This window comes from Protopterus annectens, chromosome 1.part0 (assembly GCF_019279795.1).
Source record: "Protopterus annectens isolate FY-2018-M chromosome 1.part0, PAN1.0, whole genome shotgun sequence".
NCBI classification, from domain to species: Eukaryota; Metazoa; Chordata; order Ceratodontiformes; family Protopteridae; genus Protopterus; species Protopterus annectens.
In genome coordinates this window covers 1,803,426,748-1,803,451,747 of record NC_056725.1, presented here as the reverse complement: position 1 = coordinate 1,803,451,747, position 25,000 = coordinate 1,803,426,748, and the positions used below count along the sequence as shown (strand labels likewise).

General features: G+C 40.5%; 1 protein-coding gene across 2 annotated transcripts in view; it reads left to right on the top strand.

Annotated features, from left to right (window-relative positions):
• UTRN (utrophin) overlaps window positions 1-25,000 on the top strand; it is a 4,744,936-nt gene that overhangs the window by 32,914 nt on the left and 4,687,022 nt on the right. For both annotated transcript variants that reach the window (XM_044069601.1, XM_044069592.1), the window contains exon 2: window positions 11,902-12,114. In XM_044069601.1, coding sequence (XP_043925536.1) covers window positions 12,033-12,114 — 82 coding nt within the window. In that variant the 5' untranslated portion in view covers window positions 11,902-12,032. The remainder of the gene's footprint in view (window positions 1-11,901; window positions 12,115-25,000) is intronic.

Sequence of the window (25,000 nt, the reverse complement as noted above, 5' to 3'; positions counted from 1 at the left end):
CACCTCCACCCCCAGCACAAAAGACCACAGTGAAAAACTTCTCAAAAGCAGACTTCCCTCTTCTTAAGACTGAGATGGTAACCTTTAAGCCCTCTGTGCCTGTGGATACCACATCCCACAATGCCGAATCCTTCACAAATGCTTTCTATGGATATCTCCAAGAATGCATGGATCATGCAAACACCAAACAAATCCAAGTCCCTCTCCACCAAAGGTAAGCGTCCTGTCTGGTGGACCTCAGCCGTAAACAAATTGTATAACAAAAGAAGGAAGCTACTGTACGTCAGAGCAAAATCCCATGAAGGGAAGACATCTCTGATCAACATTAGCAGAAAACTATGTTCTCTCATAAAAACATCCAAGGCCAACTTTGAGAGAAAAATCGCTAAGGACACTAAAGATAACCACAAAGCCATCTTCAGCTATGTTAGAAACCTGGGCGGAAACCCTCAGATATGCTCAGAAGTTAGTTCACAACAACAAAAAATACACTGAACCCACAGTTATTGCCAACATTCTAGCTGACAGGTTCAGTGCAAATTTCTCCCCTCCTTCACCCCCAAAAGAAGAAATACTTATCCAGCTGAATGTGTTCTCCCTGTCATCTCAGATGTCCAAGTGAGAACCGCCCTAAACAAAGTAAAAAACACAGCATCAATGGGACCTGACGGTATCCCGGGTTGCGTGTTACGCGAACTCCAAGAGGAGCTAAACCCACACATAAAAATGCTGTTTAACCTTAGCCTTACTTCGGGATATGTACCTGAACACTGGCGTACAGCAACAGTGGTCACACTCCACAAGGTGGGTACCTCTACAGACCCTGGAAACTACCGCCCCATAAGCTTAACCAGCCTGGTCTGCAAAGCTATGGAAAGAATCATTATGGAACTTATAAACTGAGACATAGGGGACCTACAGACACTTGACCCCACCCAGTTCGGCTTTGTAAAGGGCAGATCCTGCCTTTTAAACCTGGTTGACTTTTTCGAAACAGTCACTAGAGCCATTGATGAGGGCAAAGCAGTCCATACAGCATACCTGGACTTGGCTAAGGCCTTCGACACAATACCCCACTCAGGCATCATAGATGAGCTCAACAGCTTAAAAGTAAACCCTTATGTCGCTAGATGGGTTGCAAACTGGCTAAAGGACAGAACCCATAAAGTTAAAATCGCTGGAGCAATGTCAGACTCAAAGCCAGACACAAGTGGTGTCCCACAGGGATCTGTCCTGGGACCCCTCTTGTTCGGCATTTATTTCTCAGATGTTAAAGCAAACATGGGAGGGCTGTGGCTGACAAAGTTCGCAGATGACTGCAAACTAGGCGCCATAGTCAATACACCAGCAGACACGCACATCCTACAAAAAGGCCTCACAGAAACAGACAACTGGTGCCGGAGTCACAACCTTAAACTAAATGCCAAAAAATGTATAGTCATCCCCTTTGGGAAAAACTAAGTACCCACAAATTATCACATAGACAGCAACCCACTGAGTACAGAAAATGTAATCTGAGACCTAGGGACCCAAGTCGACAGCGACCTCTCATTTGACACCCACGTTGCCAAAGTGGTCAGAAAAACATTCTGCCTTGCACACCTCATCATGAAGGGATTCACATCCAGATCCAAGGATGTCATTGTACCCCTATATTCCTCCCTCATCAGACCCATGATTGAGTACAATGCCCCATTTGGTATGTACCTCACCCGGCATTTGCAACAGCTGGAGAGACCACAAAAGTACCTCACCAAGAGGATCAAGGGTCTCCATATGTCTTATTCTGCCAGACTAAAGAAACTTCAGCTCTATTCAGTAGCATACCACCTGCTCAGAGGTGATCTCTGCCTAACGTACAAGGCCATGTCCAATCAGGATCTAATGGACATGCTCCACCTCAAAAAATCCAAATACATCAGGACCACGAGAGCTAAAGACTTAAACCTCGGCACAAGTATGAATAGGACATGCTGGAGGGATAGATTCATAACCCAGAGGCTTCCCATGCTTTGGAACAAGATCCCAGTTCGTATTGGGCAGAGCCCCTCACGGACTCTCCAAGAGAAATCTTGATGAGTGGATTGGAGATCGTAAGTTTACCCCAGGGGTCACATCTGTGTCACTGCTAGACAGGAGCACAGTAAACTAATTCTGTTATATAAGGGGACCTTCATTGTGTCACTAATAGACAGAGGCACAGTATTCTAAATTTATTCTGTACATTTTTTGTACCATTTCATGGGGTGGCAAAACCCACATCACTATGGCTAGGCTTACAAATGCCCCAGGGCAGATAGCCTAGTACTATACTATGTATGTATGTATGTATGTATATCCAGATTCATAAAATCCCACCTGACATTTGAATGTTTTCTCTGTGTCAAAATCCTAAAGCAACAGTGGTATTGTTATATTATCATCTTTCTGGATCATCAGTGTTCTTTTAATGTCAAAAGTTTGCCTCCACCTGTACAAACCATGTTGATAGTTTGCTATTCTCTTGACTAGTATAGATATAAACTATCTGTAATCATGTTTTAGAATTGAAAAGGGTCTCCATGAAGTTGAACCTGCATGGTGTTTTACCCTCCTTGGGTACTATTGTCAGCAGAGCTTTCCTGCAAGATACTAGCATTCCCCCTTTCCCTGCCCACCCTTTTAATGTTTTGTAAGACATTGTAGCACTTTCTTCCATCACAGTTTCCACAAGTTTGCCATTTGTTCCCAGATAACTTGTCTGTTGGTTTGTCTATTTTTGTTCATCCCTTCCTATATTAGCTATTAGTTGTTGAGCCTTTTCTTTCTCTAACCTTGACATAATCTTCCATAAAAATTTCCATTTGCTTTTTTTTTTTTTTTTTGGCTTCAGGGATTCCTGTGCTTTATACAGATTTTGACAAAATCCCCAAATTATCTCCAATTTCTGTATAGGATCTCTGGTTAATGTTTGTCACCGAATCCAAATTTGAATTTTTACGATATTTTGTTCCCCAAGCCTTTATTCTAAATGTATTTGTGCTATGGGTCTTCCTTTAGCACTCTGCTGTTGCTCCTTATCTTGTTATGTGAGATTTTTCCTTATTTTTCAAATACTTGATCCTATGTCACACATTTAAATGACTCCTAATACTACTTTTCCTGTATTTTAACCTGTTTTAAGCTTTATTTTTTGTCACTCTCACTAGATATTCTTAATGGAAAAAAATGTATACTCCTTCATAATTCTTAAATTTCCATTACCCGTAAAAGTCTGCTCTGGTAGTTTTTAGTTAAAAGGATAATTAGGGCATCTAAAATACTGTGTGATGACTATAAGAATCACATGGGCTTGGGGTGTTACTTCACTGACTACCATCTAGGGCCAGACACCCTGACTTCACATGCGTAAAAAGGGATGATGGAACTATAAGAATCAGTCCAAGGTGGAGTAGTAAAGATTGGGAAGAGAGAAAAAAAACTTTTTTTTTTTTCAAGAAAACCAAGGGAATACATATATGCATGGCTCCAAGTACATAACCAAGTCCAGAAGGTTTAAGATCTTTGCTTGAATGCAATTGTATAAGTATTTTTATGTTCCAAGCGAGTTTCAAAATAATTTTTCCTCAGGTAGTTGGCACATGATGGAGAAGAGGTAACTGGGAAAAATGGGTTGGGAGCGTAATGAGTTGGCAGATTTTTAAAAATTCCCTGTCGAGTACTGTAAGAGAAATATTGATTTAACCACATGGCTATAAGCAAGAAAATTATTCTTTTGAGCTGGAATGCAGGATCTGAATTGCCTGGGCATAGCAAGGCCTTTTTAATTTATGTTGGCTGTCAGATTACTAGAAAATGGAAATCAAAGTCTACACCAACTATATTTGAGGTTTTGTATATTCCAAAAGATAAAAGAACTGGAAGACAGATATTTAGAAAAGGGAAGGAGCAACTTGCATAGAAGTAAATGGAAACTGTGGGAGCAATACATGGGTAATGTTCTTGAGTAGGAGGCGTGAGGGTTAAGGGGAGGTGTGAATTCAACAAATTTTGTAATGCTAGACTGATGTGTGTTGTATTTAAATGGAAAAAATGTTAATGTTTTTTTTTTAGTGTATGTTTGCCTACATATTAAGTGAATAATGGTGTTTAAAAATCATTTGTATTACCCATTTCTTAAATTTCTCTCTGTGATAATGGCATTTCCGTACTTAGTTTTCATTGGTGCATGATGTGATCTAGTTATTGGGTATGTCTCAAAGCTTTCAATTAAATACCCGCACACACTCCTGTGAAATATACTTTCTGTTCAGTGTCTAGCCCCGTTACTGTATCTTTGGGAATGATGTATATAAATTCTTTTTCCTGTATAAATTACATGCTAAGCATTTGCTTATTTCTTCAGAAGTGTACCTATTTTTGTTATATTTTTCCCCTCTGCATCCCTTGATGATATGCATCCTTGCTTTTACAAATAAGTTTAATTCCTCACCCGTAAATAATACCTATTGAAAGCTGATCATTTCTCCAAAAATTCTCTTGGAGTTTGAATATAAATGCATGCCAGTGTAATCTTTCCAGTAACCCCTTAATACCAAAAGTCTGCAGTTATTTTCTTTTTTCTTCTGTTACTGTTGGTGCCTCTCTACCGTCAGATTTATTACACCCTTTTCCTTTGTCCCTTGTATTCTACTGATGGTCCACTCTGAAATTCCGTGTCAAATTCACATGCTCATTTCTATCCAAATATGTCTTTTGCAGCATTACTGTTTGCACCATCCATTTCTTAATATAATTCCATACTCTCTGCTTATTTTCATGCTTTTAAGGCCATTTAACATTTCAAGGTAATATGGATAGAGTAGTCATTTATGGTGGAAAACTTTTGCCACCTATTACACAACAGTTCTTTTGAACATGTATTTACAATTTTTATTGTACATGAACACACTGGCAGACCGATTTTTCTTATGTAGTTACTGCATCTGGTCTCCATTTAAATTTGTCATTAAGATTTTTTGCTTCAGTGATGACCACACGTGTGTGCACAAACAATAGACTTTCAGAACCTTTGGAGTCTCTCTCTATTTATAATAAATGCACAAAACTTTGAATATTTTCAAAAAATGAAGTTTATCCATCCATTTAGAGGTGGTTGTCCCAAAACAGCTGAACTCTCAGTTGTTGCCTAATCTAAAATTAAGGTTTTCTGAGCTAAAACACGTTACAGCCTGCATTCCCACTTAAGCAGCTTTGCTTTCTGTGCTATTCTTCTCTGTTCTCCTCCTAGGGATGAAAACAAGTTTGCGTACTTTTAGTAAACTAACTTTTAGCACGAAGAAAAAGTGCATTGACTACTTTTAAACAAAATTGTGCCATTTTACAAAGTAGTAAGGCTGCTAGGGAGGCAACAATTTGTATATCTTAGTCATTTCTCGTAGTTTCAGACCTCTCTTATTCTTTACAAGTACACTAGCAAGTAGCTCTGTGCATTTCTGTCGGCAGTGTGTATTCAAATGTCTAGTGGTTAATTGTTGGCACCTGCAGACAGCTCCTGACCAAGTAGAAATTGTTGGAAATGGGGGGGGACCTTTGTAAATTTCACTTTTTGCATACTGAGACTTAGCATAGTTAACTGCTTGTACCTCTATTCTTTTCTGTCTGAGAGCATTTGCTAATAGGGAAGTGGATAATGACTTTGCAAATGCAAAAAACTACCATTTCCATGCCTTGTATGTCTTGCCTTGTTTTTTAATAGTTTGCTTAAAACAATAGTCTGTAGCATAAACCAAGGACATTAATCAAGCTGTCCACCACCTGTAAAATGGGGGATTATTGATCGTGTTGCATGTAGAATTAAGATGCACTTGTTTACATCCCCCTCCCAGTTGGCCCATGGTGCATTATATTAGCATTAACTTGCTTCTTTCTAGTCTGCCTTAAATTTTATGGTATAAAAGCCTGTATAAATTACAACTAAGAAAAAATGCTTTTAATATACTAAAGACATTAAAGCAAGAGTCACTTATAGGACTTGACCTCATTTCACATATAAAATGCCCCTGACTGCACCCTATACAGATTACTTTACAGTATAGATCATGAATTTTTATATAAATAAGAATATAAAGTATTTGCAGTTCATTTTTTAATCCTTTAAGTGCTAATCATTTAACAGCCAGTTTTAACATGGTCATCAAAATTTCCAGTCCTCCTCAGCCACTTCTTATAAAGCCTCATTCACATGTCTAATGGGTTTGATGCTTTACGGTTTCCCATTTATTTACTAATTTCATTGTTGCTGCTTTTCCTGATGTCCACATCAAAGAGCTCCGCAAAGCTTGGCATCCTAGCCTGCGTTCCTGAAGAGTTTTACCTGAAGTCCAGTGAAATCCAGGCAAAGCTAAATACTTTTGATAAGTAACACTTTTGTAATTTATTTATAGATATTGCTGTTCAAATTATTTGTCCATTCGACTATTTTATATTATTGGTACTTTTCATCTCACCAATGCTGTGTTTGCCTTGGAATTGCCTTCCGAAAAGACTTTTTAGCTAGTTATTTCTTTGTGGTAGCATTGCACTTGGTGGTAAATCTTTTGCTGTATTTTTTGCTTTGAGAATCTGACCTTGTCCTTTCATTTTCTGGGTTGTAACAGAAAATCTTATTTTTTTTATTAACTTTGTCTTTTAACAGGTTTTCTCATACTCGTCAGTTTTTTTCTCTCATTTCAGCCTCCTGAATTTTGCAGTTTTATCAGCTCATCTTAATTGCTGTTTAAAGCTTAAATTTTTCTAGCATTTTGTCATTTGACTGTATATATTCCTTCCAATGTTTCACTTATTTTAAACACCATAATGCATTTGATTTATTCTCTAAATTACTGGATGCCATATCCTGAGCAATAGCTGAAACTTTAATTACTTTTTGCTGAGTAATGGAAAGATTCTTTCCAGCTATAGCCTTCTCTTCTTTCTGTTCACTTCCCTTTTTTCTAGCTGTTTTTTTCAGTCACTTCCTCAAAGTCCCTCTTTGTTGGCATCCAAGCAGCATGATTACAAGTCAGTAAATTAATTTTATCCAGTTTGTTAGATTGTGTTTTTTTTTTTTTTCTCTTTTCCCCAAAATTCTACTTTTCACACTGAGACCTCTTGTCAACTACTAGATCAATGTGCTGCCATCTTGGAACCCCTCCTCTCCCAGAAGACCAAGTTTTATAGTTTGAAATTGAAAGAGGTAATTGGTCTTCCTAGGAATATTCTTATCAAAAGAAGAGGGGTGAGGCTGCCAGAGTATCTTCTCAAGTATTATCTTGTCTGCTGCATTTGTTTGATATTGGTTTTGGTGATGCAATTAAGTCAGCTTGGGGTAATCCAGAGGCTGTGTCAAACATGATCTATTGGTCCCTGTTAAACTATCCTCTCTGGGTTAAGACCCACTAAACCAGATTCCTGGTGACCGGAGGAGCAATTTCCATCCTCTATCTTGGTTTCCCACATCTCTGTGTTGGAAACAAGACATGTTTGGGAACTAGACCTTTTTTACATTGCATCTGAGGGCACTGATTTTTTATGTAGCTACTTGGTTTTCAGCAGGGTATTTCAGATTGAATAGTGCATACTGCTGAGAACCTGTCTAATGATTCTGCAAATGGGAAGCCTATGAGCTAGGTTTCCACATCTTCCATTGTTGGCAACATTGTAGACTGAGTAGCATTTAATGCTACAGAGGGAGCTGTGAAGGCAGTGGGATATGCCTTACAGCTTTTGTTAAGGACATTAAAGTGCTTTTATGGACCCCCACCATTTAAGGAACCTTTACAGTTTAGGTCTGTAATTGAGTAGTATTTCAGGGCATGAAGGAGAAAGAACAATCCCTTTTAAACAGAGTCACCTTTTACATTGCTTAGTGTGATGATTCCATGACTCAAGGAAACAGAGAAACAACTTGCTTCTTGCTTACCAGTTCCGATGACTCCTCCAGTTATACTCCTTTGAAGGTGGTCAGCAGGAATTCTCTCTTCACATCTTTATCCCCACCCCCATATTTGGATATCTTGCACTGCTGAGAGGAGTGCTTCAGAAACTGATGCTTTGCACTAGGAAAATCCAAATGAGAATGCCTGTAACCCTTATCATGCATGGCACCTTGTCAAAAAGAAAGTGAAAGGAAGGAGGAGCAACAGCTGCTGAAAAAAGTTCCAAAAGATTGTAGAGGACAGAAGTAATGATCCAGAAATGTTAAGGCCCATGCTAGGTCTCGGCAGATTATTATTTTTTTCTGAAGTACTCTTTTCACTTGATCATGCTGCAGTGAATCCAACCTTCTATGTGTATCAAATGTAGACTTCATGTGCTCTTTTTTTGACCTGAAGGATGCTTATATGCACATTAAAAATTGCCCACAAATCCAGGAATTTAATCCACTTCAGAATAGGGCTCAGTTACTGCCCGTTTCCATCCACCAGTTTGTCCTTTCCTTCACATCCTGAGTCTTAACCAAACGCTTGGCATTGGTGTCACGTTCCCATCTGTGGGGAGTCGTTTTTTTCCCTGCATGGATGGCTGGCTTTAGTATTAATCCATGAAGTAAAGGCATGCAGATCTTGTTCTCCAGCTGTTTCTTAGTCTGGGAGGAGCAGGGTCACCGTCAGGACCTATGCCTTTGACAGTATCATCCATGCTGAGATTCTTGACAGTCTCCCAAGTCAGCATTAACCCATACATAGTTTACTGATTGATAGTTGTTTGTCTGACAGAGCATATGCTGTTCAGGTCTGGAGTATTTGATTTAGACAGAAAACATTTCACAAGTGATGCTCCACAGGGCTCTCTTCTGGGTCCCCTCCACTTCGGTATGTATTTTTGTGACATAAAGCTGGTATTGTGTGACTTAGGATGACCAGATTTGCTGATTTTTGTAAACAAGGGGCAGTTATCAAATCCCATTCTGGTACTTCAGTTCTCCAGCAAAGGCTGGACCAAACAAATGCTTCATGTATTAATCATGGACTTTCCCGCAACACCAAGTGATGCAGCATAGTTTCTTTTGGTAAGTCTAGCATTACTACTACTACTTGTAAAGTAGACCACATTCCACTTAAGTTTGAGAGTCATCTGGGCCTTGTGGGGGGGGGGGTATTTTGATTAGAAATGCTTCTTTGACCATCCTGTCTCTGTGGTAGTTTAAAAAAAAAATGCTCATTTTATCTTTTTTTCTTGCATCTTCTCAAGGTCCAAAGAAGTTATATTCTTTTATACATTCCCTTATTAGGCCCATCATTGAATGTAACACACCCTTTGCATTTACCTAAACTAGCTTGAGAGCTCCTAATGTTTCCTTACCAAAAAGATTTCTGGACTCTGTACCCTTAGCTGCTCTGAGATAACAAGACTAAAAGTCCGATTCAATTAGTGTCCTACAGATATTTGAGGGGTGATTTTTGCTTAGCCTTCCATGCAATAATAGCCCAGATTTCTTTGAAGTCTGTCACTTCACTGCTCTTTCAGGCTCCAGTGGTGGGACCTCTTCTTAAGCATCTACTTCTCTGAAATAAAAGCCAATACCAAATAGCTCTGGCTGCCTTAAATTTGCAGGTGACTGAATCCCCAAATGATTTTGGCCATCCCACAGGAAGGTTTGTCCCAAACAGAAATCATGGATTGAAACTAGATGCCAAAAATGCATTATCATATCCTTTATGTAAGTTATGTACCCTAAGGAACTACCACATGACTGTACACTTGCTAAGAGGTGACCCTCTTTTGGGATTTGGAACTTGTGTGGAAAGTGACTTAACTTTGGACCATCAAGTGTCCACTGCCCTAAAAGCCTTGTAAACAAAAGGATTCTGTCTGGTTATAAAATGTCATTGTTCTCCTTTGCTCAGCCCTCATTAGACCAGTCATCATGTATAATGCCCACTGTAGCATGCATCTGTCCAGACACGAAACAACTGGAACGGGCACCGAAATGCATTTACGTAAAGGATACAAGGCTTAAACTTATGTCTTTCATGGACTAACTCAAAGCCCTGTCACTGTATCCTACTAACTAAGAGGTGGCCTGTGTCTGGCATACAAGACATCCTGTGACCCAATACTGATGGACCTACTTCACATCTGCATGGCAGATGGTCATAAATACACTGTCTAGGGTTCTAAACCTCTTCTGCCGTGTCAGTTAAGTGGTTTGAAGGGACAAGGTATATCATGCAGTGAATTGCCACTACTCTAGGTCAGACTTCCCAGCCACATAAAGTAAAGCTCATCCCTGTCCATATTTAAATGGAAGTTAGATCTGTGAATGGGTAATAGAAAATTTACCCCAAGACTGCCCCCTGTACTATTGATGAACATAGGCGGCTTCTAAGTGCTTTTATCCCATGCATGTATCCTTTGATCTCTACAGTATGATATTCTCCCTAGGGGTAATATGTTTTATCGATCATGTGATGGGCAAGGCCAATCTAACACTAAGTGGAATAGGTTAAATTCAGACACCAAAAGGGAGACTGGTTAGGCTTAAATGTAGCCTGCAAGGGTGGCTAGCCTAGTACTTATGTGAGGCCTTTTTGTAGGATGTGCGTGTCTGCTGGTGTATCGACTTATAAGGGCCTCTCAGGGCCAATAGCCTAGTAACTTTCTTGATCCTGTGTACAGAAGTTACATACATAGCATAATGTTAGATGTGCTTGAGGAATCCAGTCTTCCTTAACCGTATCCCTGTCCATTCCCTCTGTTGGGAGGGTTTTCTGATTTTGTATGTGTGTGTGTGTGTGTGTGTGTGTGTGTGATGCCTTTGTCTTGGTCAGAAACTGGAATGTGAGCATAGAGATGCAGAGGATTATGGACAGAAGCAAGCGCAAGAATAGCCTGAGAAAGTTTATCTACTGAGCTGAACGTAAGTGGAGCACCCAAGCCCAGAAGGTTAATAAAAGACTGAATTCTGCTAGCAGAGACAGCATTATTGTAGGTAGAGAATTTTTGTTTACATTGGCACCCAGGGCTGGATTAACAAGGGGTTGATTGGAAGTGCACCCCCTGGGTCCCCATGTCTGAAATAGGCCCTGATGCTGACCATTCCCAGTTTAAGCTGAAATGACAAGCTACAATCATGCCAGACAATTAAACATGTTGTTAGTTTAAGCTTTAAGTCTATAAACTTGTAATCCAGTGCTGTTTGCATACTGTTTTTACACTGTATTTGGGAAGGTGGAGATGTGGGCGGCCACAGTGTTGCAGTGGTTAGCATTGTCACCTCACAGCAAGAGGTTCTCTGGTTTGATTCTCGGCCGGGGTGCCTTCTGTGCGGAGTCTGCATGTCCTCCCTGTGGTCGCGTGGGTTTCCTCTAGGTGCTCCAGTTTCCTCCCACATCCCAGACATGCAGTAGGTGGATTGGACACTCTAAATTGGCCCTAGGTGTGAGTGTGTGCGTGTGTGTGCCTTCTGTAGAAGGTTGGGCACCGGGCTGGCAACTCGACACAGTAAAATTCCACTGCCAATCAGGAGTGGACAGATGATCCACTGTGGCGACCCCTAACTGGGAAAAGCCGAAATAAGAGGAGGATTTGGGAAGGAGATGTATGATACTCCTTAAGAAGTTGATCTGCAGAAGTGTGAATATCGTATTTGGTATAAAATAAATTAGAATATTTTTTATTAATGTGTGTGTGCCTGTGTCTTAAGTAATGATTAAAAAATATTAAAATAGAAGGTATTGAAGAAAGGGAACAGTAAACCTTACAACTAAAAATGCTTCAGTTTCAGTATTACAATTTCAGGAGTAGTGTACTGTTATTCAGAGATGTGGTTGTGATATTTATAGGTGTGACATTGTAAAGTAGTAGAGATTGATGCAATTTGAGATTAAAAATGGCAGTGATAACGTTTTAACTTTAATGTATTGTCATCTTTCTTAGATGCTGTAAGTTGCCTATTTAAAGTCCATGTCATAACTTTTCGATTGAAGAGGATCTTGTGGAGTTAGTTTCAAGTCTGTGCTGTGAGAAGGAATCAATCACTGGAAATAAAAGCTGAAATCTTTGAGAGAATGGCTAAGGTTGGAGTTAAAGGGGACAGCCTGGATGGGTCCCAGACCAATGAATTTAGTGACATCATCAAGTGGAGATCAGGTAAGTGGAATAACTGCTCAGTATGTATTACGTATTACTGTTATACACTAAGTGCTTATCAGTGGTTTGTGTTGAAGACCTTTGGCAGAAAAATGGAATCTGCTGTCCTTATTTTCTACAATTGTTCCTTTGTGTTTCTATAAAATGAAAATAAATCAAGTTGTTTTGTGTATTTGTGAATTACCTGAATTTTGCTTAAAGTTTTCTAAGAAGGTTCTCCTAAACCTGCCCATTTGGAGCACTTGCAACAGTTATTTCTTGCCCACTGTCTGGTATGTGGTTAGTTATGCAGGTTTGCTACTGTGACACTTTTATTTGTCTACCATGTGTTGGTGGCTGCTGTTTAGTTGTAGTATAGAAGTTTGAACAGCTGCTGCCGAGTGCATGCAACAGCAGACTGTAAAGCTTTGTACGTGCTTACTGATGGGCCAAAGTGGTTAAACAGAAGCTAATTATGTTTTGAAGACTATGGTTGTGGGCTGTATTTTCCACCTGCTCTGTTTTGTCCATCTGATAGTCATGTCGCAATTGAAGCTAAGTAATAGTGTATTTAATTCTTATTAAAGTTGTCTTGTGTGTAGCCCATGCTAAGTTTTATGGAGGCTGACGTTTGAAGCGCATCAGCCCAGTTTTTTTTTTCTTTCCTGTTAAAGAACAAGGATTTGTGTAGTTTAAGGTTAGATTATGACCATTGTTGGCCCCTGATTTTTCTCATGGGACAGATGTGCCATTTGTTTGATTACCTTAGTTCTTTTGCTTTGTAACCTCTGACAAGATTGAACGTTTTTCTTCTGATTTTCCTACTTCATTTTTTCAGTCTTCTGAAAAACTTGTCCCCTTACATGAGTCCTGAGCCAATTTTCTCCTGCTATGTTAAGTAAATTGCAAGATGAGTGGCCGAGTGATTATCAGGTTGTTAGTGGGCAAACTGCACGTGATAGAAAGTCGTCTTTAGTTTGCAGTTGTTTCTATGAATTTTTTTCAATATATTTACTGCATTTCTAGTTTCTGGTTGTGCATCCTGTATGTTTGTTCTCTGGGATAATGGGCTCTTATCTTACATTTTGTTAGATTCATATTTACTTTTCAGGCCTGTCATTTTTATAGTATTGATCAAACAAGAAAATGCCCAGCATGATGTAAGCCACAGGCATTAGGACCTCTCAGCATGTACAATTATTCTAAGCTACTTGGAGCCCTTTGCCTTTGTATGCGTCTCTGTATGTATATGCACACATGTGCTTTCACTCTGTCACTCTGTCACTCTGTCACTCTGTCACTCTGTCACTCTGTCACTCTGTCACTCTGTCACTCTGTCACTCTGTCACTCTGTCACTCTGTCACTCTGTCACTCTGTCACTCTGTCACTCTGTCACTCTGTCACTCTGTCACTCTGTCACTCTCCTTGAGCTACCAAGTGCACCTACAAGCTCATTTCCTGCCAGGAAAATTTAAATACACTGGTAGACGGACTAGCAGAAACCTCATGGACCCACACGAGTGGAAACTGGAACCAAGGATTTTCAACATGTTGACGCACAAATGTGGGCGCCCAGATACAGACCTGTTTGCATCTCCCCAAATCCACCAATTGGACAAATTTTGCACAAGGACTCCCCACAAACAAGCCTGGAAAGTGGATGCTCTGTCCTTCAGCTAGAAAAACCTGTCTGCCTCTGCTCTCCAAAGTGGTACTAAAAATCAAACGGGACAAACAAAGGATGATTTTGATTGCTCCAAACTGGTCGCGCCAACACTGGTACCCCTCCTGTGCAGTGTCATGGTTATCTCCATGGCACCTGCCTCAGACTCCTTCCGTGCTGTCTCAGCAGGAGAACCAGATTCTGCACCCTCAGCTTCTAACACTGAAACTTGCGGCCTGGCTAATTAATCTCTCCTTTACCATCCCTCAGCAAACCTGTGATGGATATCATTTTAGAGGCAAGGAGGCCTAGTACTAGAAAATCCTATGCTGAAAAATGGAAAAGATTCTGTGCCCAATTTACCTCAGATTTTACAATACTTAACTGAGATGCTTCACAAAGGTCTGTCTTTCACGCCTCAGCCATTTCAGCTCATTATAACACAGCACCTCCCCTCTTCTCTCATCCACTGCTCAAGTAGTTCCTCAGAGGGGCCATAAATTTGAGACCACCCAGGAGAGCTCCAACCCCAGCCTGGGACCTTAACTTTTGTCTTGGAGAAACTCACTCTACCTCCTTTCGAACCAGCTGCTACTGCAGACTTAAAAATTTCTTTCATGGAAAACCGCTTTCCTTTTAGCAATCACTTCAGTTAGAAGGGTATCTGAATTACAGGCCCTTATGACAGTGGAGCCTTTCATCATCTTTCATGCGGACAGGGTGTCCCTCTGAACCAATCCATCCTTCACTCCCAAGGTGGCATCCAGTGTGGCTCTTAATCGGTCCATTCATTTGCCAACCTTCTTTCCCATTCCACAGAATAAAGGGGAACGGACACTGCATTCCTTAGATGTGCACAGACCATTTAGATTCTACTTGGACAGGGCTAAATCTCAAAGGAAATCTGAACTGCTGGTGGCATTTGCTGCAGGGGCAGTGGGGAATGCTATTTCAAAGCAAACCATTTCTAAATGGATAAGCCATTGCATTATTTTCTGCTATAAGCACTATGGAAAACTTATCCCTCCAGGGGATCAGTCCTCACTCCACAAGAGCCACATCTACCCTCCACAGCCTTTCTCAGAGGCGTCCCTACCAGGGACATCCTAGAAGCTGCTACCTGGAGTTCTGTACATACTTTCACCAAGCATTATCATTTGGCAATTTTCTCTAAATCCAGAGCTGGCTTTGCCACTGCAGTCTTGCAGGGCCTTATAGCTGGCCCTAATGCTATCTAAATTCCTTCTCCCAACCATAGCTTTGGGAATCTACCCAAGTGTATTGACTGCAACAGTGAAACACTAAACCTAGTACAGTTGTGTACACTTACCATAAATGTAGATGTTAGAGTGTATTCACTATTGCAGTCCTGGTTACCCTCCCTCCAGCCCCCGATTTTTCTCTAGCTATACCTCTTCTTTCACTGCTTAAAAGCCCTTTTGGTGTATTTGCTTTTGGGATTGGAGGTATATTTTTTGTGTTTTTAATTTTATTTGCTCCCCATTTGGGGAGCACCTGACATCTGGGGTAAGAAAAACTGATGTAATAATGGCATCTGATGCTTGTTTTATACCCCTGACGACCTGACGTCCTGGAAGAAGGGACAGCAATTGACGCAGGACCCAAGACTTTGTTAATCAGGCTGGCTGAGGGCAACCTGCCAGCAGATAACCCAAATGTAATGACTGCAACAGTGAATACACTCTAACATCTGCATTTATGGTAAGTGTACACAACTGTACTTTTGTTGTCGTGGTAGTTTTAAGTTTTACCCCCCACCCCCCAAAAGTGCTGCATCTGACCCACCCGGATTTTCTCAGGAAGGTTTTTTTAACTCAGTGTGTTGCGCAAAGATGAGCAACACCCACCCCCACGATGCAAGTCCTTGGGAGGTGTTCTAATATGTTTTTTTCATTATCTCTGAAACTATTTCCAGTTCTTATAAATTCATCACACTTGTTTCCCTCACCTTTCAAGTCTGACATGAGAAACAGAAGCTGCAGTGAATTTTGAATTTGCATAGGAGCACTATGTTGGTGTACTGCCGCAAAGCTGTTGCGCATGTGTGCATTATGTATGTACGTATAGGCACATGCAAATACTTTTAGTTCTGATCTGAGCACCAGACTTTTATGTTTTTACTCCAGAAGATGTTTTTTTTCTTTCTTTCAGCTGCTGTTTTTTATTTGGCCGTTGCTCAGTTGTGCAGGCAAACAATGTACTGATTTTTTTTTTTAACTTGCTTAGGGTTTTGCCCCTCTGTGAGCTGAACATTTGTCTTTTGTTGGAATTGCTTTTATCTGGGTTTATTCTAGTTCTTTGTTCACTGTTTGAATTTGTCACCATTCTGTGAAGTGATTACTGCATTTGGCAGCTTGTGCGATGTACTGTAACCAGTGGCCTTTTAACAACAAATGCTGCTGACTGCAGCATTTGTATTCCGTTTCTTCTTTCACTTATTTTCTCTTCACTCAGAGGCTTGAATGTCAGTTGGCTGTAGATTTGACTTGTGCTATATTGGAATTTACAACTGACTGGATTGCTAACTTGTTTGGGCTTGTTTCTTCAGTAAGCTAATCACCTGCTTCATTTTTCTGCCCATCCCCACCACCCAATGTTTAATTATTGTCCAGCTGTGTATTGTCACATCCTTTAATTCCTTCTGTACCCTTAATGGTGGTTTTGTAAACTAGTCTCTGCCCATTCATTAGGCCGCCAATCCTAATCCAACTAGTCAACATTTTGTGCATCTGCACCCATTTGTATTGATTTGTAGCCCCGTGCAGCATTGTGTTTTTAGTCATCTGTTCACACACGTGTGTGCACGAAGACAGTTTAAGTTTATGCAACAGAATTTTCATTGACATCAAGTATTTGTCATTTTAATCAGTTTTAGCAACTTTGTATTGTCAAGGTTTTGTATATTGTATAATATTTTGTATCCCTTTGCTCTTAAAACTCTTGGCTCCCAAATCAGGATCAGATACAAAAATAATCCGGGATGAACATAATCCGGGATGAAAGCCTCAGATCAGACCATTTTTTTTTCTAGCTGCTACTGCTACTGTTTATTGGGACTGTTCTAGCAAACAAAGTACTCTGGGGAGGAGAAGCAAAACCAGTCTATTTGTAGGCTGACATTTGGATGAGTGAGTGACTGAGATCACTGGAAAAACAATTGCTTTGGTGGTGATCATGGTGGTTAAGAAACTTTTTAAAGTTTTTCTGGTGGTTTGGGGCAGATGATTTGCATTCAGAACCATAAAGCTAGTGCTGATCTTTCTCTAGTACTGTATGTATCTTTAAATTAACACCGTGCAGTCACTTTCCATCAGTTTTGAGGAGTGCAGTAGGGGTGCTACTTTACAGGTCGGGTGATTTGTTTTCATGTACAGTGTATATAAAAGTGTACACGTCTCTGTTAAAATGCCAGGTTTTTGTGATACAAAAAGAGAGACCACAATAAATCATTTCAAAAATTTTCCCACCTTTTTAATGTGACCTATAACCTGTATAATTCAATTGAAAAACAAATCTGTTGGGAGAAAAAATATAAAAAAATCTTACAAAAAGCTGGTTGCGTAAGTGTGCACACCCTTAAATTAATATTTGTTGAAGCGCCTTTTGCTTTAATTATGGCATTCAGTCTTCTTGGGTACACACCTGCCATCAGAGAGAGACTGATTAACCCCAAATAAAGTTCAGCTGTCCTAGTAGGATTTTCCTGACATTTACTCAGTTGCCTGCTGCAGCAAAAGCCATGATGGTTTGCAGAGACCTTACAAAGCATCAAAGGGATCTCATTGTTGAAAAGTATCAGTCAGGTTAAGTGTACAAAAAAATTTCCACAGCATTGGATATACCATGGAACATAGGGAAGTCTGTCATCAAAAAGTGGAGAAAATATGGGACAACAGTGACGTTGCAAAGAACTGAACGTCCTTCAAAAATTGAAAAGACAAGACAAAAACTGGTCAGAGAGGCTGCGAAGAGACCTACAGTAACGCTGAAGGAGCTGGAGGAATTTCTGGCAAGTACTGGTTGTGTACTACATGTGACAACAATCTCCCGTATTCTCCGTATGTTTGGACTATGGGGTAGGGTTGCAAGACGGAAGCCTTTTCTTACATACAGAGCATCCAGGCCTGGCTAAAATTTGCCAAAAATACATAGTTTCCCAAAAGCATGTGGGAAAATGTTATGGTCTGAGACCAAGGTTGAACTTTTGGCCACAATTCCAAAAGGTACATTTGGTGCAAAAACAACACTTTGCATCACCAAAAGAACACCATCCCCACGGTGAAGCATGGTGGTGGCAGAATCATGCTTTGGAGTTGCTTTTATTCAGCTGGAACTGGGGCTTTAGTCAAGGTGGAAGGAATTATGAACAGTTCCAAATACCAGTCACTTTTGGCCCAAAACCATCTGCTAGAAAGCTGAAGGTTAAGAGGAATTTCACCTTTCAACACGACAGTGTCCCCAACCATACGTCCAAATCAACAAAATAATGGCTTCACCAGAAGAAAATTAAAGTTTTGGAATGGCCCATCCAGAGCCCAGACCTCAATCCAGTCAAATCTGTGGGGTGACCTGAAGAGGGCTGTGCACAAGAGATGCCCTCGCAATCTGACAGATTTGGAGTGCTTTTGCAAGGAAGAGTGGGCAAATTATTGCTGAGTCAAGATATGCCATGCTGATGGACTCCTATCCAAGAATACTGAATGCTGTAATTAAATTAAAAGGTGCCTCTAAGTATTCGTTTAAGGGTGTGCACACTTATGTAACCAGCTTATTGTACATTTTTTATTTTTTATATTTTTTCCCCCAATAGATTTGTTTTTCAACTTAATTGTACAGGTTGTAGGTCACATTAAAGGTGGGAAAAGCTTTGAAATAATTTGTGTTCTCATTTTTTTATATCACAACCTGGCATTTTAACAGGAGTGTGCACACTGTTTATATCCACTGTACTTTGTAATGGTGAACCCTTCCTTCTTTCAAGTTTTCTATTTCCATCCTGTTGTCTCCATCTTGTTTTGCAGTCTACCCTTATGTCTGGCTTGCTTACTAATGTGTTAACTACTTCTGTCCAGGTAATGGTTGTGTCACTGCTTTCTGATGACCTACTAATTTTCTTAAAAACATTGAGCTTCGATTGTACACTGGGACTACACTTTGGTGAGACCCGTTGGTTCCATGAAATCTATTTTGCTAAAGAAATCAAAACTCAAATCTTTACTGATAGATAAATGGAAACCTTTCAAACAACTATTTTAAATGTAGGACTTGCCTCTTGTTCTAAAGTTTCTGCAGTTTCCAAATTGTGTGGCGCTCCATCTTGAACTGTCTGGCTGTTTTCCAGCTGCATTAAGAACTTTCGTCTCAACAGAAAGGTGTAATAGTGTTTATTTTTCATTACCATTTTTTTCTGTTTTCATGTTCCTTTTTTTCTATTCGTTCCTTAAAGTAGAGCCTTTATGCAAACACATTTTTGTCAGGCTTGCAGTTCAAATATATGGTCTGCCTTGGCCCTTTATATGGTGCGAGGAGCTCCTCGTCTGCTAACAAGAGAGAAGAGGAGAAAGGTAAGTGACAGCATTCACATGTTCAAAATGAGGAGAGATCACCTTTCTTGCCTTTGTCAGGGTCTGTTTCTGCAGTTCTCCACGATTTATTCCCCCCACTCCCCAAGGGGTGTAGTTCAACACTTGCCCAAGATCTAGGCTGGAATGTAGTAGGGGATATGTAATGCCAGACATTGAGAGAGGTGACCATCCTGTCATACCTCTAGAGGCTGCTTTAGGCAGGCTGTAATATAGGATCTATCTGATCCCAATTTTCTCATCTTTTCAGTCATTTGAAGTGTTTTGCTGTTTTGAGCATCTTTTGATGTTATGTAAGCAGTGACTGGTTGCCATCCGGAGAGTACCATCACCTCAGGTGTTCTCTGACCTACTTTGTCACTCTTCAGCATCATTGGGCAAAATATCAGTCTCCTTGACAAAGTGGGTACTTCTTGGAGCACATATGCACAAGATGTCACCTCCTGTGCTCCATTAGATGGTGGATCTGATACTGAAGAGCTCTACCAGCAAGACTACAAAGAGCTGAAATGGTAGAACAGTTAGGCTTATAAAACATTCTTAGTCTGTAACCCTACTTTTTAATCTCGTAATGCATCTAGATTGGTACAGATGTTCTTCGTGTTTCACTGTTGCAGTCATTACATTTGGGTAATCCTGCTGGCAGGTTGCCCTCAGTCGGCCTGAATTCCAAAGTCTTGGGTCCTGAGTCGGCTGTCACCCCTTCCCTGACATCAGGTAATCGGGTATAAAAGAAGCAGCCGACACCATTTTCTTCAGTCTTTCTTGCCACGTGGTGCCCGAAGCAGAAGCAGTTCGCAAGTGCCGGTCGGCCAACTCCTGAGATTTTCGTGTTCGAGTTTCGGACCTGAAGTCTTCAATAAAGCTAAGGACCCCATTGGGGAAACTTTTCTTGCTCCAGACTGATGTCAGAAAAAGTTAATTGTATTTCTTGTGGAAAGCAAATACCTCATAAGGACTATTCTTTTGGGGAAACCTTGCATACCATGAGAGAGCATTTCCACTGGAGAGTCACTGGTACCTAAAAAGTGTTTGTTTGGACTCAACATTGCCACAGCCTGGAAACAATGATTACTCTCATTCCCTGCCTGCAACAGGAGTTTCGATGGTGGACGAAGGCTTGTCACTAGAACATGGGACAGCCATTCACATTACCCTTAGCCAGGCAGACACTAACAACGGATGCTTCAGATTATGCCTGGGGGGCCCACATGGCAGGAAGATGCTAGCTGTCCAAAATGCCCTGACATTTCAGGAACCAACTTCATCCGGGACAACTACTGATAGACAGACAACACCATGGTCATGTGGTATATAAACAAGCAGGGGGGCACACATTCTTACCCCCTTTGCAGACTAACCATGACTTTGTGGGATACAGCATTGACTTGACAAGTACATCTGCAGGCACATTTCCTGCCAGGAAAGGAAAACACTGTGGTAGATGAACTAAGCATAAACCTCAGATCCCCACGAGTGGCAGCTGGATCTAAAAGTCTTCAGCATGATAACAAGGAAATGGGGATGCCCGGACATAGATCTGTTTGCCTCACCTCACAACTACCAACTAAAAAGATTCTGCACAAGGACTTATCACAGACAAGCATTGAGAAGTGGACGCCCTATCAGGCTATGCCTTTCCTCCCCAAGGTACTCCTAAAGGTCAGACAGGAGAAGCCAAAGATGATACTGATTGGCCCAGACTGGCCCCGCCAGTACTGGTATCCAATCCTAAGGAACCTGTCTCAAGGCCCAGCTTGGACCTTACCTCACATACCTCATCTACTGTCCCAGCAAAACAATCGGATCTTGCACTGCCAACTCGGTACTTTAAACCTGGCAGCATGGTGGATAAATGTAGTCATACAAAACACACCTCTCAGTAAAGCTGTGATGGATGTCATTTTGGAAGCCAGAAGGCCTAGTACTAGAAAATCTTATGCTGGAAAATGGAAGATATTCTGTGCTTGGAACCAGGCACAAGGAACAGATACAGCTGTACCAAATATTCCTCAGATTTTGCAATACTTAACTGAGATGCTGGACAAAGGCCTATCTTTTTCATCAATTAAAATTCATGCCTCTGCCATTTCAGCTCATTACAATACAGAGCCATCAATCTTTTCTCGTCCTTTATTAAAGCAGTACCTCAGAGGAGCCAAAAACTTAAGGCCTCCAAGGAGATCACCAATGCCTGCATGGGACCTCCACTATGTCTTGGAAAAACTCACTCTGCCTCCTTTTGAGCCAGCTGCTACTGCTGATATAAAGTTTTTTTCTTGGAAAACAGCTCTGCTCCTAGCAATAACTTCTGCAAGACGGGTTTCAGAGCTACAGGCACTCATGGCGGTGGAACCTTTTATCATGTTTTATCCAGACAGAGTCTCTGAGGACAAACCCAACATTTATGCCTAAGGTGGTGACCAGTGTGGCCCTTAACCAAACTATTCATCTGCCAACTTTTTATCCGAATCCACAGAACAAGGGGAAAAAATTCTGCATTCTTTGGACATGCACAGACAACTTAGATTCTACTTGGACAGAGCCCAATTTTTCAGGAAGTTAGAACAATTACTATTGGCATGTGCTGCAGGATCGCAAGGAAAGGCTATCTCAAAGCAGACTATTTCAAAATGGATAGGCCACTGCATACATTTCTGCTATTTACATCATTGCAAACCAGTGCCTAAGGGCATTAGGCCACATTCCACCAGAGCTGCAGCCACTTCAGCAGCCTTTCTCAGGAGAGTACCAACCAAAGACATATTAGAGGCTGCTACTAGGAGTTCAGTGCACACCTTTACAAAGCACTATCATCTGCCACTCTACTCTAAATCCAGGGCAGGCTTTGCCACTGCAGTTCTGCAGGGCCTCATCGCCGCTCCTAATGCTGTTTAGCTCCAGCCTCCCAGCCATAGCTTTGGGACTCTACCTAAATGTCATGACTGCAACAGTGAAACACGAAGAACATAGTACAGTTGTGTACACGTACCATAATGTAGATGTTCAAGTGTATTCACTGTTACAGTCCAGGTTACCCACACGCCATCCCCCTTTTTTCTACTGGGACTTTTCTTTCCTTCTCTGATTTATACAACCTATGTGGTGTATTTGCTTGTAGATGAAGGTAAAGTTTATATTGGGGTATGTATTTATATATTTATATTTATTTATATATATATATATATATATATATTTTTGGCTACCCTTTTAGGGGGCACCTGACATCTGGGGCAAGAAAAACTGAAAATGGCGTCAGCTGCTTCTTTTATACCCCTGACGTCAGGACCCAAGACTTTGGAATTCCGGCTGACTGAGGGCAACCTGCCAGCAGGATTACCCAAATGTAATGACTGCAACAGTGAATACACTCTATCATCTACATTTATGGTAAGTGTACACAACTGTACTTTCTCATGACTAGTGTTTAATGTGCATGGAGTGGGCCTAGGCAGTCATCTACTAATTGTTGTTTACTAGCTGCAGTGTTATTTTGTTATGAGAAATGCAGCGACCATCTGGCAAATGTAAGTCAAAGGTCATTCCTCTAGAATGGTTGCTAGATAATTAATTCTCTTATTTTCATGGTGCTTCCTTGCATTTATGTTGCTGATTCTGCTTTCTTTACTGTGCTTACCTTTTGTAATAAATTAAAAGATGAATTGTTGATCTTTTATCATTGAAGGTATCGCTTTGAGGTCCTGGTTATCCAAGGAATGTTCTGGTATTTTTCTCAGTAAGGAAGTCTGTTCTGCTTGGGACTCTGTCTTGATGTTTTTGTGGTCAGAGAACTCAAACTAAAATACAAACATTGTGCTGACAATGTGGGTAGTTGTGTGAGAAGACACAATTGTTGCAGTATGCAACCCCTCCTGTCAGTCAGTTTTGTCTGGCTTTTGGCTTTGATCATTCTTATCAGTCAGTTTAAATGATAAACCAGTGTTTATGTTTTCTTTTGGTACATGGCAGGAGAACTGCAGAGTTTCAGGAATGAGGGCTTGGAAGGGAGAGTTGTGATTGGCCCTTCATGCATCTCTTTTCTTTTGATAGCAAACATCACTTAGAACCCTTTTTTTATCTTTGTTTTTATATATGGGACTTGAAGGATCTTGGTGCAGTTCTGTATGAGGGTTTGCTGCAGTGCTTTAGGTGTGTGTGTGTGTGTGTGTGTGTGTGTGTGTGTGTGTGTGTGTGTGTGTGTGTGTGTGTGAATGAATGCCATAAACAAATGTAGCTGCAGTTTATAAGGAATTTTTTTTTTTGATTCTCAATTTAGAGTTGGGAGTCCCAGATTGGGGGATGGCAGCAAGTGTCAGTGTAGCTAGCTACACCTCTGTTTAAGTGTTGTTTTCTGACACGAGACATTATTTGGTTCATGTTGTTTGGTTAATGCCAGTGGTTGGCTACAACTTCTTCTTGGGTCAGCAGTTTTATTGATCGCACCTGCAGTGACATGTCCAGGCTTTTACATTGTTTGTGTAGGGCTTGATCCTTTTGTTTTGAAATCACCAGTATGACTTGTGTGTAGTACCTGTTGCATCATATTGACAGTGCCATGTGTTCCCTTTTGTAAATGTTAATTACATATGTTTTGTTGCTTGCTTGGACAGAGGGGCCTGCATGAGAGGGGTGTTACTTTAAGTTTTCGACATACGCCTTTCAGTTGATTACACAGAACTCTGTACAAGTTATGAAGTTTTTTAAAAACTCCTTTTTGCATGAACAACCTTTACATGTTGTAAATGGTTACTGTATTAACTCTCTTCAGTATTGGCTTGAACTCCTATCAGAGAGGGGTAAATGATGCTATGATCCCATTTATACACCTATGATGTTTTTTATTTTTATTTATTTTTTATTTTACATTTGTTGACCGGGCTAGTCTAACTGAATATATGTCCATTTTCAGTAGATGCCCGGGGAGAAAAGCTCCAAAGACGTGATACAATTTAAAGTACAAGTACAAACAATACCACAATCAACAGATAATGTAATATAAAAAAATAGCAATTTATAGTAAATAAAAAAAAAAAGTAATTGATAATGGTAATGTGCAGTACAACCTATAGGATTTACGTGTGTGTACACTGAGTTTGAGTCAAAAATAGTACGAATTGAGTGTATGGAGACCTAGTATATGTTAGGTCAGCAACAGAGAAAAGGAAGTTGGAAGTGTAGCGATGATTCAATGGATTTACTTAACAAAAGGTATGTAAAGAGGATATCAATAATATAAAAAAAGGTAGACAAGTAAAAATATAGTAAGATGGAAGATGTAACAGAGGATAGAAGATTTAACAGAGGATAGTAAGGACTAGAAAGGTAAGTTGAGTTTGTAGAGGTATATGACTAGTCTGGTTTGGAACGGGGGCATAGCCAGTATGATTTGAGGTAAAGTCTGTCTGCTTTTAAAGAGAGAAAGAGGTGAGTGAGGTGAGGTCATTGGGGAGAAGATTCCAGGATTTGCCTGCAGTATTAGAGAAGAGAGAATCCCCAACCCTGTTATTAGGTTTAGAGGTACATACAAGAAGTTTGTGTGACGAACGTAAGTATGTCAGGTTTTTATAGGGGCTGATGAGGCTAGTTAGACTTGGAGTGCTGGTAGGTTTATAGAGAATGTTGTGGGCAATGGTTAGTAGG